Source organism: Penicillium arizonense (assembly GCF_001773325.1).
Source record: "Penicillium arizonense strain CBS 141311 chromosome Unknown PENARI_contig023, whole genome shotgun sequence".
NCBI classification, from domain to species: Eukaryota; Fungi; Ascomycota; class Eurotiomycetes; order Eurotiales; family Aspergillaceae; genus Penicillium; species Penicillium arizonense.
In genome coordinates this window covers 390,825-404,408 of record NW_019173300.1, presented here as the reverse complement: position 1 = coordinate 404,408, position 13,584 = coordinate 390,825, and the positions used below count along the sequence as shown (strand labels likewise).

At 51.9% G+C, this 13,584-nt stretch overlaps 5 protein-coding genes across 5 annotated transcripts; 2 read left to right on the top strand and 3 right to left on the bottom strand.

The window, feature by feature from the left end:
* Nucleotides 1-422: 422 nt before the first annotated feature.
* PENARI_c023G09325 (uncharacterized protein) lies at nt 423-2,665 on the bottom strand (the record flags this gene model as incomplete). The annotated part of the gene is made up of 4 exons (XM_022635597.1): nt 423-1,100; nt 1,152-1,818; nt 1,871-2,244; nt 2,303-2,665. The coding sequence occupies 4 exons, from the start codon at nt 2,663-2,665 to the stop codon at nt 423-425; spliced, it is 2,082 nt and encodes a 693-aa protein (XP_022484624.1).
* Nucleotides 2,666-3,271: 606 nt separating this feature from the next.
* Nucleotides 3,272-5,505, top strand: PENARI_c023G07883 (uncharacterized protein; the record flags this gene model as incomplete). The annotated part of the gene is made up of 6 exons (XM_022635573.1): nt 3,272-3,361; nt 3,992-4,081; nt 4,262-4,357; nt 4,455-4,485; nt 4,562-4,744; nt 5,294-5,505. The coding sequence occupies 6 exons, from the start codon at nt 3,272-3,274 to the stop codon at nt 5,503-5,505; spliced, it is 702 nt and encodes a 233-aa protein (XP_022484661.1).
* Nucleotides 5,506-6,088: 583 nt separating this feature from the next.
* Nucleotides 6,089-6,382, top strand: PENARI_c023G05329 (uncharacterized protein; the record flags this gene model as incomplete). Its single annotated transcript, XM_022635537.1, has 2 exons — nt 6,089-6,161; nt 6,195-6,382. 2 exons carry the CDS (start codon nt 6,089-6,091, stop codon nt 6,380-6,382), a joined length of 261 nt encoding a protein of 86 aa, XP_022484623.1.
* Nucleotides 6,383-7,907: 1,525 nt separating this feature from the next.
* On the bottom strand, nt 7,908-9,722 carry PENARI_c023G02351 (uncharacterized protein; the record flags this gene model as incomplete). The annotated part of the gene is made up of 1 exon (XM_022635503.1): nt 7,908-9,722. The coding sequence occupies one exon, from the start codon at nt 9,720-9,722 to the stop codon at nt 7,908-7,910; it is 1,815 nt and encodes a 604-aa protein (XP_022484544.1).
* Nucleotides 9,723-10,739: 1,017 nt separating this feature from the next.
* On the bottom strand, nt 10,740-12,899 carry PENARI_c023G11103 (uncharacterized protein; the record flags this gene model as incomplete). The annotated part of the gene is made up of 4 exons (XM_022635614.1): nt 10,740-11,208; nt 11,283-11,682; nt 11,800-12,228; nt 12,260-12,899. 4 exons carry the CDS (start codon nt 12,897-12,899, stop codon nt 10,740-10,742), a joined length of 1,938 nt encoding a protein of 645 aa, XP_022484663.1.
* Between the last annotated feature and the right edge of the window lie 685 nt (nt 12,900-13,584).

The window sequence follows — 13,584 nt, the reverse complement described above, 5'->3', positions numbered from 1 at the left end:
GTGTGTTGGTTAAAGATGCATTGGATGAGGCTAGCGTGGTGCATTTTATTGAGGTGAGCTGCTGACTTAGCTGCTGACTTAGCTCTCCCGCTTCGCTTAGGTCGCGCTCAGTGAGTGGGATCGAATTGAGGAATCTGATCATCTGGCTTAAATAAGGGTCAGGTGATGCTCAGTGAGCGAAAACAATGCTTATATAATACTCATGGGTGTGCTCAGTTTTACTCAGTGAGCAAAAAGCGCCATGGGGTGAGCACTAAAACGGAAAGGGAAAGCCAAGACTTGTCAGACATTATCCTGTCTATATGCAACCTCATTGTCATCGATGGCCATTCCATGAGATCTATTTCATATCTATGGTCTATCATCCCAAATATAGGCGTAAAAAAATAAATACATCACAAGAAAGCGTATGGCACAGGTATCTAAAGCTTGCTCTTAGGCTCATTCTTGAGCAAGGCGGAGTTCCAGGGGTATGGGTCAAAGGTCAGGTCGTTGACGGGGTTCTCCTGACTGGCCCGACGGAACAGATCCTCGTACACCTTTCCGTCATACCGACCGAGACTGCTGTCAAGCTGCCAGTCGGGAATGGCCCAGGAGTCGACGAGGCGAACAGCGTGTGGGCGGATCTCATCGAGCAGGTTCATCACAGCGGTGGTGCGAGTCAGGGTAATCTGTCGCACGGTAACGGCGCCGGATGAGAAGAACTCGGCGGCCTCACGCTCCAGGGTGTGCAGCGCGTACAAGCGGAAGAGCTGGTGCATCAGCGCCTTAGTCTCGGGATCCAAGGCCGTTGAGAGCTCAGGAGAGGAGACGGCATCGTAGAAGTTCTTAACCACGAGGTACTGGGAGTGGGCGGTCGACAAGCGCCAGAAGTCAACCAGAAGGCTGTTCCAGGACCGTTGCTCGGCATCGCGGTGCTTCAGAGCCTCAAAGGTCAGATGGGCCGTGCGCCAGGCGAATGCAGCCACAATATCCTTGTCCTCTCCGAGCACATCGAAGGAAGCTCCCTTGTCGCGGCGATCAAGGTATGTCTGGAGGATTTGGCTGGTGTCATTACCGGCGGGCTTGCCGGCCAAGACGGCGCGGGCAGACTTGAGGAGCTATGGAAAATGTTAGTATCAAGCAGTGATGTGAAAAACATAATAGCTTACATAACGTGCGACCTGTTGGGTCAACATGTAGTTGTCACCCTCCCAGGTCAGGGTGGGCAGGTAGTCCGAGTACCACGGGCCAATGCCGCTGTAGCTGCTGTATCCGTGACCACCACATGCGCGACGGCAGACCTCCAAGCCCTCACCAGCAGTGGTACTGGCCAAAGCCTTGAGACCACATGAGGTAGCGTGCAGATCCGCCAGGAGGTTCGCACCAGCTCGGAGCTCCTCGGGTCCAGCACCGCGTGAGTCCTGTCCGGGAGAGTTGGCTGCCTTCATGCGGCTTTGGTTCTCCTCGTACAGACGCATCATGCCGCGGCCAGTGAAGTGGAGGGCGTACATGGATGCCAGAAGCGGTAACAGACGGACCTGAACCATCTTGTAGTTCAATACTTGGTTCTCGCCAGCATGGGCGTCCGCATCGCGATCCTGGAACTGTCTCCGGACCGCACAGTATCTGGTCGCAATGGTGACACCACGGGCCAGGACTCCACCAGCCTGGAGGACAATGTTAGATCGCACCCAGGTCAGAGTACCAAAGACCAAGGAGGGAAGAGCAGGCCGGGAGTAGCTGTTGGTGTCCTTGTCAATGGAAGAGAAACGGGCCAGCATGTTGACATGGGGCACCTTGACATTGTTGAACAGCAAAAATCCGTTATCCATAGTGCTGGATATCATGTTAGCCACGGTACTTATCACGGTGGCCAGACGGAACTTACTTGTATCCAAACTTGGGACCAATATCGCCCACATACACATTCTCCAGGGGCTGATGGGTCTCCAGATCACGGACTTGCACCACAAATGGGTGCGGGCCATAGTTTTTGCCGTCAATAAACAGCTGAGCCATGACAACCGCATGGTTGGCGGTGCGACCGAGAGATCCAATCCACCACTTGGAGGCAGTCAATGTGGGCGAGTTAATGGTGAAGGTCTTATCGCTGGAGTTCCAGGTGGCAGTGGTTTCGAGACCGCGGACGTTGGATCCGTGGCCCAACTCGGTTTGTGCGTAGCAGCCGATGATTTCGTATTTCTGAGCGCGCTCGAGGAACAGCTTGTGCTGCTCGGGGGTGCCCTGTTCCCGGAGGGTCACCTAGAAGACGGGAAACCGGTTAGTTTTGTTCAGTGGCTGCGAGGATTGGATCACTTACCAGGAACATACTGGCGTGCAAGCCATAGGGTGTGGGTTCTCCGATCAACTCATTGGCCGCATGGAGCTCCTCCATTGACCATTTGTGTTGCTCAGACAGCTGCTGGAGGCGCTTGGCCTTGGCCAACGACCGCTGCAGCCGCTCCACTCGGCCGAGCGTGTGGTTTTGCGACTTATCAAAGACCTTCTCGGGCTGTAACAGGGCCAGGAGGGATTCCTGTCGCTGTAATGATTCCTTTGTGTGCAGCAATTCGGACAGCTTCTCCACGTTCACGTTGGATTGAGCACGCTCCTGTTGGAGCAGCTCGGAGCCCTGTGGACCCGACGGCTTAAGGGCCTTGACCCATTCAGGAGTAGATGGCATGATGTGTAAATTGGGGGAATGTGAGAAACAAAGAAGGAGGAGAGTCAGGGATTATGAACCCGTGGACAAGTCACTGACGTTTCCCCAGGCCGAGGGACATCCGTCCCAATCAGGGAAGAGCCTCGGCTGAACTGGGGCCAATCAGGAATGGCAATGGACTTCCGGCTACATCTGTCTCTCTTCACTATGGACTAGCTATGGGGGCTATGGGGAATGGAGAACCTAGGCATTTCTACCCCCGAATTACCGTGGTTTTAAACCCCCGCACAACTACCGACTCATCTGTTCTGGGGTAGCCGGGGCAAACATGAATCCAGCTCGGCATCTCGGAACCCGAGATCAGCTAACCGATTGCGATCGGCGATATCACGGGATGAATAAGCTGATCAGCTGACTGCATCACATGGATCCGATCTGATAAGAATATTCACATGTGACCCTTTACTCCCTGCTGAACTTCACCCGCGGCAGTCCCAGCCATGTAATCAGGATGGCATCTGACAGGCCAATGATGAACGGCTGCAGCACCTTGACGCCTTTGGCTTGTGCCAGTACACCCACCGCAAAAGGGAGAATTGCTGCTCCACTGCCCCCAAACGCGGCCAAATGGTCCCGATCGAACCTTACCAAGAACTTCCTATGGTGAATCTCGAGGAAGAAGACGTGAATGACGTCCTCCAAAGAGTCACTGACGAGGTGGACCACAAACCTTTCTCCGACAAGGAGGAAAACTAGTCGCCCCTAAGAAGAACCCTCGGTCGTATAGGGCTCATAAGACGATCGGGAGGGATTAGGTCTCCGAACCTAGGAAACGGCATCGCCAAGAAAGTTCAATCTATGATTTATCAAGATTTCGATCCACTGAGAAACCCACAAAATACCAAAAACAAATCTATGTCATGTCTCGAGACAGGGGAACCGAATATTTTACAGCCCGCCCCCGGCTCTGCATTCGATATCGTCTCGTCTATTCTTTACGAACAAATCGCTGAGAATCGCCAGGAACTCCTGGACTTCGCGAATGGGGATTCAAACCAGGCGAAGCAACTATAGAAAGAGTTCTGTGGGATAGCGCCGCGACACAAGTCGCGTCCGTCAGCTTGCTTAGCCGAAGGTTCATCCACGGCCTAAGCACCGTTCCGAATGAATAAGCAGGGGAGGTTCCCCACGACGAGAAGACCGGAGAAATGATCCTTAAGTGAGGCAACGTAGGGATAAATCGACGATTGGTTCCTCGGAACTGCAATCACGATCGGACCGGGAGGAAGAACCATTGATGTGGACCATGCAATTCAGCTGATCTTAGATCGGGTTCACACTGCTTAGGGCCATGGCCAGGGTCAGAAAGCAAGCATGCTATTACTAGACGTCGCTGGCGCTTACGACAACGTGTCCCACGAACGTCTTCTTCATAATGTGCGTTAAATGGGCATTTCCGAAATAACCCCGTGGACTAAGGCCTTTCTCACCGGCCGTAGTACTCGGATCCGGCTACCTGGCCACCTAAGCAACGCGTTTCCTACACTAACAGGGATCCCACAAGGATCTCCAATATCGCCAAATCTCTTTCTTCTATTCAACGCTCCGTTGATTAAGAGCTGCTCATTCCCGACTGGCTACGGTCACACTGAGGCCTTCGGCTGGGTGGATGATGTCTGCATTCTAGCTGTCTCAAACAGCTATGAAGAGAACGTTGGCTAATTGAGAAAGCTCTCCAGAGAGCCGACCAGTGGGCCAAACGTCATGCAGCAAGGTTTGCACCCGACAAGTTCGAACTAATCCACTACAGCAATCCGCGTATCGAGCCCTCCGCCCAGACGGTTTCTCCGAGTCCTCCCTCCGAATACGATGTCTAGGCCGTCCCCGATGACCCCTGCGGGCACGATTAGATCCCAGTGGCAGTGCTAGGCGGAGCACCGATACAACCATTAGAATACGCCAAATACCTCGGCATTTGGCTTGACAAGCACCTCAAATTCCACATACACCGCAAAAAGCTGCTTGCTAAGGCGGCTGGCAGCCTAGAAGCTCTTCGGGGTATTTCAGGGTCTACGTGGGGTGTATCCTTGATATCCATGCGTAAGCTCTACCAGGCTGTTATTGTGCCACAAGCCCTATAGGGTATCTCTGCCTGGTATTGCCCTGCTGCGCGCAAGATGCCTGCCTTGGAAATAGCTCGCTTGGTTAATGAGCTAGTGAAACTGCAAAAACGTGCGGCTGTTTTGATCAGCGGCACGTTTAAAAGCATTTCCACGGCTGCGTTGGACATCGAGCTTTTCCTACTACCATGAAGTTACGCCTACAACAAAGCATTGAAGAATGCGCTATTCGCATCCTTACTGGACCTCAATGGGCCTGCCCCCGATCGGCCAAAGTGACCAGGAAGCAGATCGAGCGGCGCATTGGAGGTTAGACCCCGTTGGAAGCATTGGTCTGGAAGAAGGGACCGATCAAATTGGACTGTGCAGAGGAATGGGAGGAAAAGGTTGCATTTGTTCTGCCACCTTGGGAGAGACGCATCTCATGTTTCATCGAACCCTCGGAGGCTGTATTGGCAACCCATAAATCTATTCTCAAAGATAAGAGAACCAAGGAAGACACCGCTTCCTTGATATACACCGACGGCAGTGGCTTCGAAGGCCGGTGATACCGTCATCTCCGACCGTAGACGTCTCGGTACGGAGAGCCAGTCCACGGTGTACACCGCCGAGCTCAGCGGTATCGAGATGGCATTGGCTAAAACCATCAGCGACAACAAGTCCAACACGAATATCAATGGATCAAAGCGAAAAACGGCTCGAGAGGTGATCATTCTCTCCGACAGCCAGGCCGCCATCTAGGCGGTCCAAAACCCACAGCGACCATCGGGCTAGTACATTCTCAGAGGCATTTATGAACACGTACGGGCCCTTCGATCGCAATCCACAAACATCACTCTCCGTTGGATCCCCGCACACGTCGGAGTGCCTGGCAATGAAGCTGCCGATGGCAGTGCGAAATGCGCGGCACTCGAAAGTGCGGGAGGTGCGACCGGCGGAGGCAGAGCGGATAAACCTACGATCCGACTTGCTGCCGCTGCCAAGCGAATAGTCCATGAGTGGATCTAGGACCGCTGGAAGAAGCAGTGGGAGAGCGAGAGGACCGCTCAGCCCACAAAACGCTTAGTGGAATAGCCGAACAAGAAGGTTCTAAGGTTGTACGAATGCCTGTCGAAGCCACGCTCATCGATCATGATACAATTACGCTCGATGCGTATTGCGCTCCGGCACTTCTTGTATATGATCAATGAGGTGGATTCTGATAGGTGCCCCTGTGGAGAAGGCTCTCAGACGCCGAGGCATGTTTTTGCTTCAATGTGAGACCTTCGGAGTACTGAGAAAGAGGCTTTTTGACCAGTTACATCGAGCAATTGGGCCATTCAAGATGTCCAATTATAACAGCATCGTCTCTAACCCGCTGGCAACCCGCTACATTGCCAAATTCATGCACCAAACCGGTCTTCTTGCTCAGTTTTAACACGCTGAGCAAGAAGAGTCCGAGGCTGAATTAGGAGACCTTGAGGTCATGGAGCAGAGTCCCGAAGACGATGGGCACTCACCAATGCTTGCCAACACCGTCGAGGGTGGAGAGAACCTCGATGAGCTAGTCGAATACACGCTGCCTGACTGGGCGATCCTTGAACGGCCTGAAATAACAATGAACAGCAATCGAGGCTGAAGTGAGGATGTCGGAGAACGGGGTTTGATCTGCACCAGTACGAACTGGCTGGTATCATGATGCGGAGGTACTCACATGGAACGTGAGAAGAGGACAGGGACAGGGGAGGTGGAGGTGCATCCACGCGCTCATTTTGTATTCAATGCATCACTGGCACTGAATTTTCATTTGTACTAGGCTTTTTCGACGCATTTGCGGGTTTATGGGTTTGGCTTACATATAATGGGCTGGTGCTTCCACTCTTTGAGAACCAGCCTCACTTTGTACTGGAGCATGATCAGGTGTACGGACACGAGTTCTTGCTTCAACGGATAGAAGCGCCTGCATAGCCATTACGACACTAGTTAGGCTCCAACAGGTTAATACAACTTTGATTGATTGATTGATTGACAGCTGGCCTCTCGACAGATTTTGCATCGCAGGCAAGCAGCTCTGGCTACCCAATCGCAACAATATAATTCTAATCATTCGCGCTCTCGTAATGTGATTGCCTAACTACTTTAAAGAACTGGTTCTGTTCTTTTTTCTTCCCTCTTCCCTCATTCTACAACACTTCTCCACAAACGCGGAATTGCTTGCAACACAATCCAATGTCCGAGCATGGCCCTGAGAGGAAGGCCTGATCCTACTATGAATAAAATATCCACCAGGGCAACTAGGTCCTTGGCGAACAAGCCTAAAGGCCCCTCAAGCCGAGTCAGCGAAGCGGCGACAAGCCATCGCCAAAAAGTCGATAATGACCATATCTCCCTTCTTCAATGCATGGAGGACGCCGAGCTCAGAGTCAGTGAAGAAGTGACAAATGAGAGCTAAGCTAACCTGGGCTTTTTCCTAGCCCAATTTTCACTCTCTCGCCCTTTAAAAACAACCAGACTAAGGGTAGACTGAGCATACGTTTCAAGCGCCTCGCGGACCGTACTTGACAGGCCGATTATGAACGGCGAGGGATTCTTCCAGGTCACCAGGTGACCTGCGGACGTTATTGCCGATTTATGTATCCATAGTTTTCATCAATTAATTCCCTTGTTCTATCAAATTCATCATCTCCTTGAAAGTCAGAGAAGTATCCCGAGGAAAATGACTCCAGGAAATACGACGGAGACAAGAATCTTGAGGATCAAGTGCCGAACGTGATTGGTGTGAAACCCAGGGGGGTTTGTGCACTGCATCGAAGCCACAGATTCCCTTCGTCAGTACCCACGCCGCTACTGCGCCTGACTCTGAGGGATGGGTTCTTAGACTCGGCGCTTCGGAGGGTGTATCTCCTGATCCTCCCAGCCAACGACAGCCGACAAAAATAGTCTATATTGGGAGTTTTTCGGAGCATCTCTGTCAGTGGGGCCTGTATTTTGTCTTATGCAGAGTAATTTGGATATGCAACGGGTGTATTGACTTATAATTGGATGCCCCGCTTTGATTTTTTCAGCAAGGCAGGACGTTGAACAAATAACTAAACTAACAAAGAAAGAAAGCATCCTGAGCAAACTAAGCGAGAGCTAAGCATCCTGAGCAAACGAAGCGAGAGCTAAACGATAGTGACGTTCTCACAAGAAGTTGAATCACTTATGCTCTGCCTTTTCCGCGGGGAAAGCGACTGCCGGGCTCGCTTGCCAACTGTTCTCAACCATTCACGGCCTCTCTGACGAACCTCCCGATCCCCACATAGGCGTTGTTGATTGCAAGCCCGACTTAAATCCATAAACTCAATAATCGCGAGAATATTAGCCGCAAGCTCGCCTTCAGGCATACTAGCATCCATCAACGCCGCGACCACGTATTCAACTGGTCGTTCGAAGGGGGGCCCTTGTTCCTTATAGCTGGGGGCTTCGAAATGTGGGATGAGCTTCCGATAGATCGGGAGACTCCAGGCGCGGAGGTCATCTCTCGCCATAGTCTCCAACTTGACATATTTCCACGCCATCCAATCCCACATGATACAAATTTCGCCATTGGGCACCGGAAGATTGAGCATCTCGACAATAAAGTCCGCAAGCAACGCCGATTCCCATCGAAACCGGATCGCTCCCTCAATCATCGCAGCGTGTTCTTCGAATTCCCCGTACTCGTAGAACCCACGGAGCTTTCCCCAGAAGCCAGTCTCTCTTCCCATGTTGTGGTCACCCGGGCAGGTCTGATCAAATACTCTGGCCATATCTTTCAGTCTTTTTTGTGCAATGTGGCCTGTCATTTCATCCATCACATTTTCTCCTAAGCCGGATCTAACGGGACCAGAGGCGGAGAACGACGGGTTGCTTGGATCTTGATCTCGCAGAGCACGTAGCTCCTCTGAACCGGTATATGGGATGGATTTCAGTGCGTTCCATCGCTCGCTGAAATCGGCTAACGGAAAGCCAGTTCGCCCTGTCCAGGAATATTCCCAGGCATCGTCCTTGGCACTGAAATTGAAGTTTTGGGAACTCCAAAGTCGCGTGACGCTGTTCGCGCATGTGCGCCACACAGACTCACAGAAGGCATTATAGGTCAAGGTTTGGACACTATTAGGGTTCTCTGGCTGTAGGGATTGTTGCGCCTGGGACAGGTCGGAAGCAAGGCCAGCTTCTAGGAGAGGACTTGCCGCACTAGACAAAGTCTTAAACATGGTACTGGCGAACACAGACCCGCAGAATCTCCCGATGCTTGGAGACTGGCTCCAGGAGTGAGAGGTGGCTTCCTTTAGCTTCTCATCACCAGCTGCTGTGATCGTAGTCTGGTTAAGGTCGGGAGACGTTGCCCATCCTCCGGAATAGCATGCAGTTGTGATAAGAGTGACGCATGTGCCCGGCTCAAGCACACCCTTCAGACGGATTATGCTAAGCCCCCTCGATTGATCGCCAGCATCCAGTAACAAGTGGTGATTAGGAAGACCGTGACAAAAAACGAGCAAAAGCAGGGGGGCACAATTTCGCTTGGCTAGCTCCGATGCCTCTTTCGCCTTCTCAAGAAACCGATCGATCATATCGCTTGAGCGAACCACAGTTACTTCAGTGATCTTTTTCTTCCGAAGTATCTCGCGATCTAGGCAAACCTTTCGGTCTTGAAATGGGTTGCCGTGGAGAAAGGAATTATACCTCTGCACCAGTTTCTCCGGATCGGCCGCTGTGAGCCAGGTTTGGCTTCCCCCAAGGCCCTTCAGGAGAATATTGAAAGCGTAAAAATCGGACACAAACCACCCATCTTCTTTTGGATTCGCAGTTGAAAGGTTTGGATGTGTGGCGGCAAGAATGATTGTGTTGTCGTGGATGCATGGTAGCGTATTGGAGACAAACATTGACGGAAGCTTTCTCAATAAACGAGGATGTCCACCCTGGACGAGCGGTTGCTTTGGAGGTTGCGACGTCATGGCGCACGGTATAAGAGAGAGAGATTGACAGATGGATGATGAAGGCAACGGACAGTCTGATCCACGAGCCTCGATGAGGACGTGATGGAGGAAGATGGCGAGACGGCGAAACAAACCACGAGCCTCGATGAGGACGTGATGAATCACGTAGGAATTAACGAATCTATTCTCCACAGTTCGCTGATGAGGAATATGAATCTGAGGAGTCTTTGATAAAATCAGATAGAAGACAGAGGATGGACGAAGACGAAAAGGAAGCGTGTGAAAAGGAAGTTCTGGTCACTTGAGAGGTCATTCTATGACGGGTGCGGGTGAGTCAAATCTACCGTATAACCCCGACACCTAAACAGGCAGTTGACGTAGTACCTTCTAAATGGACTAAGACATTAGGATTCGGACTCCACGAGGCGTAGCAGCTTCTAGATAAAGGAATCCCTGGTCTACGAGGATGGAAAGAGATGAAATGCAGCAGTATTATTGTTGGAAATCTTCTCGCGTGATGCACGAAGAAAGAGTTAAGAATACATTTCGAGGGCACGTATTGTCACGTGATTATTCATGCTTGTCCCTCCGCGGATTAATCCTTCCGTCAGAGGCTCCCCCTTTCGGACATGGGCGACCCGCCCAAAAGAAGAAGCCTTCGTGGTAGTGGTTGTTGTGTCTGTATTTCATCGAAACATTCACTGGTGGTTGTCGAGGAAGTCGTCGATCTTCCGGTCCTGAGTATCCATTCTTTGAAGGATCCGTCCCAGCAGGTTCGTAATGTTGAGGCCTTGTCTGACGGTCAAATTAGGCGACTCGGTTTCTTGAGTCGGGGTTTTCTTTCGGGCTTGAAAAGGAGAAGGAATTTCTACTCGGACTCGAGGAGAAGGTGTTTCGCGTGTAGACGGTCCTGGTCTGGCCTCGGGAGTAGACTTTCCTTTGGCAATTCGAGCCTGGCGCAGGCGTTTCTTTTTTCCTTCGGCTTTTTTCGCTTCCGTGATCTATTCTGCAAGACCTTTCGCCTTCTGAGCAGTCTTATCTATCGGCGCAGGTTTCTCGGAACTCGCCCGTCCCTTGCCTTTCCCCAGGCAACCTGTGTCTTGAAGCATCCTGTGCGAGAGCTCTATGCAGGAAGTTGTGGTTCGTAATGGCAGTCTTGCGATTTTCGTTCGTGATCCTTGGACCTTGACTGGTCCTTTCGAGACAGAATCCGGCCACTTCTTCTGAAACGCCGTGCTTGCGTAGCCAGTCATATTCCGCTTGTCGAATTCCAGGAAGATGCATAAAGATTGCGGTCCGCGTAGCAGGAAGAACATCTTCTAGATCGAAGTCAGGGATTTCTTCTGCTATCAGAACTTCAGGTTCACTGCCGGTTGCGGATGCTTCGCTTCGTGCGTCGAGAGAGTCATCCTCCTGAGTAGTAGGCTCTTGGTCGAGGTCTTCTTCGCCGCTGCTGAGAACGATCAATTGGGATCCTTCAGTAGATGTGGCATTAGAGGCTGCTCTGGCGCTCGATTCCCGTCGGAGTCGTCAGGTACGTAGTGTTCTCTGAGGATCACAGAACCAGCGCTCAGTCACATGTCCTTCGATAGCTTCTTTCGATACTGCCTTCGCCTTTCGATATCCAGGACCGACCTTGGTAGCTGGGCGGCCTCTAATCCAGAGAGGACATCTTGCTTGACGAGTTCCTTCTTTGGGTTGAAGGAGACTTGGACGTCACCTAGGAGTCCTTCGGAGATGATCGGAAGAGTCAATTCCCCGAGATTAAGGGAGGTCGTGGGTCCTTTTAGAAGACTGGGTGCAATCAGTTTCTCGAGCTTCCTCTTCGGATCGCCGCCAGCTCGGATGAGGAATTTGGCCGTTTGGAGAGTGTATTCCAGCTCTCCGTAGCGAATATCTATCTCATCACAGACCTGGCTCATGAATTCGCGAGTCCGCTTGAAATGGTACGCTCGCTCTTGGAGGAGCTCCCAGGATCCTAGGGAGTTGTTTTCTCGTGCTCTCTTGTTGCATTCGGAAATCTCGCGCATAAAACGGAACTAGGCGCCATCCACTCGATCTATAAGGTGAGTTCTCCGGTCCTTTGGATCCGGACCCATTTGTTCGTCTGTGAAGAAGGGAATGGAATGATTATCGTCACTGGTCCTGGCCGTTTGCCGGATCCATTGCTCCCGTTTCCCGTTATCGTTGGTCATTTGGCTAGCAGAGTTCCAACTAGGGGCCCATTCCATGTGCCAAAACCGGTCCATCCAGTTGTAGATTCGTTCGTTGCGTCTCCAGAGATCAGACCCGTGCTTGGTCCAGTCCCGAAATTCTCCCTCGTATTCTTGGAAGAAGTCCACGTTTTGAGTGACGGTGGCTAACCTCCTATCCTTTGCCGGGACGTGGGATGGTCCAAGACCAGGAATCTTTCCTTGAACGTTTATGTTCTCGACATTCCAGTGAGCGTTACCGTCGTTATCGAAATTGTGACAGACCACTCTCTTGCGTAGCAATTTCTCATCGTTGTCAAGATTGGGATCGGCTAACATGTCATCCGGTCGGAGGGTGCCCACTGGCAGTCCCGAATGCTGCGGTCCAAAGGGAGGCATTTCCAAAGATCCCCCTCGGCAGAATGCCAATTGACGGGTGGAACTTCCGTTCCTCGATCTGTTCTGGGGCGAGGGGTGCAGGGTCGAGAAGGTCATCGAGGGCTCGTCTTCCCGGTTTCCACGCTGAGGAACCTTTTCCTAGATCTTTTGCGACTCTGTCTGCTTCGGCTTTCTCTCTAGCAGCTTGTGCATCTGCTATTTCGGCAGCGAGTTTCGCACGGGTCTTTACGCCCAGTGGCGGCGCCTTCAGTCCCCATCGCTGCTTGTTCGCCTTGCGCTGTCGTGGGTCGAACCGTGGAGTGCCCACCGAGGAGGTTGTTTGGTTGAGGAGATGGTCGTTTGGCGAGGGATATCTTTCGCCAGAATCATCCCGCTCTCTCTCGGCCTTGTCTATTTTCTTTCCCCAGTCCTGCGAGGACGTCTTTCGGACACCCGGCCTCACGACGGTAAAGCCCGGGCGGAGCTTTTCCTCGGACTGTCGGGTAAGACGAGGGTGAAACGGCGAGGCACTCTCGGAATGGTCTGTTCGCGGCTTCCTCCCCGATTCATCGTCTGGTTGGCTGTTCCTCTTTGCTGCTTCAGCGCCGGATCGTGTAGAAGACATGGCGAAGACTGGAGGGGGGGGAGAAGAGAGGAGTTCGGTCTGACGGGTAAATCTGCAGAGATCCTTTCGGAGGTACTCTCGGAGATGGGAGAGGGGAACGTCTGTTTGAGTGAGTCGCTTCTGCTTGAATGCGTCAGAGCATTTCTTCTTAGACGCGAAGGTCCTTCGCGGTTTCTTTTTCTTTCTGGTTCGGTTTCTCGGACGGGGCAAGTGGAGAAGAGAGGAAAGAAGAAAACAATGATAGAAAGGGAGATACGCGACGAGTGGGATCTATATACCGTTAGGGCGTATTACGAGACGTAATCGCCTAGTATAACGGCGGAGCGGCGGTATTAAGAGCCGTAGGGGAGACTAACGGCATTCATTATCTAGCACTAGGCGAAGTCTAGAGAGAGGGAGTAGGGCGGGGCTTCTCTTTTTCCGTCCTCTAGGTAGAGATCTAGCAATTGCTTGATAATAGAATGTTATAAGAGAGAGAAGCTGGTCTCGAGTAAGACCGTAGTTTTATTCGTTCTATTAGGAAAGTATCCCGACGCCGTCGCTTTTATCAAACCCTCGTCCGAATTACTACCTAATAGAAGAGGCACACGGACATAATTCCCGTCCCGAATCTCCTAAGTAGGAGGTCTCTGCAGAAAGCCACTATCTATCACCGGACCCTATTCCACTCCTCTGCCATCGTACA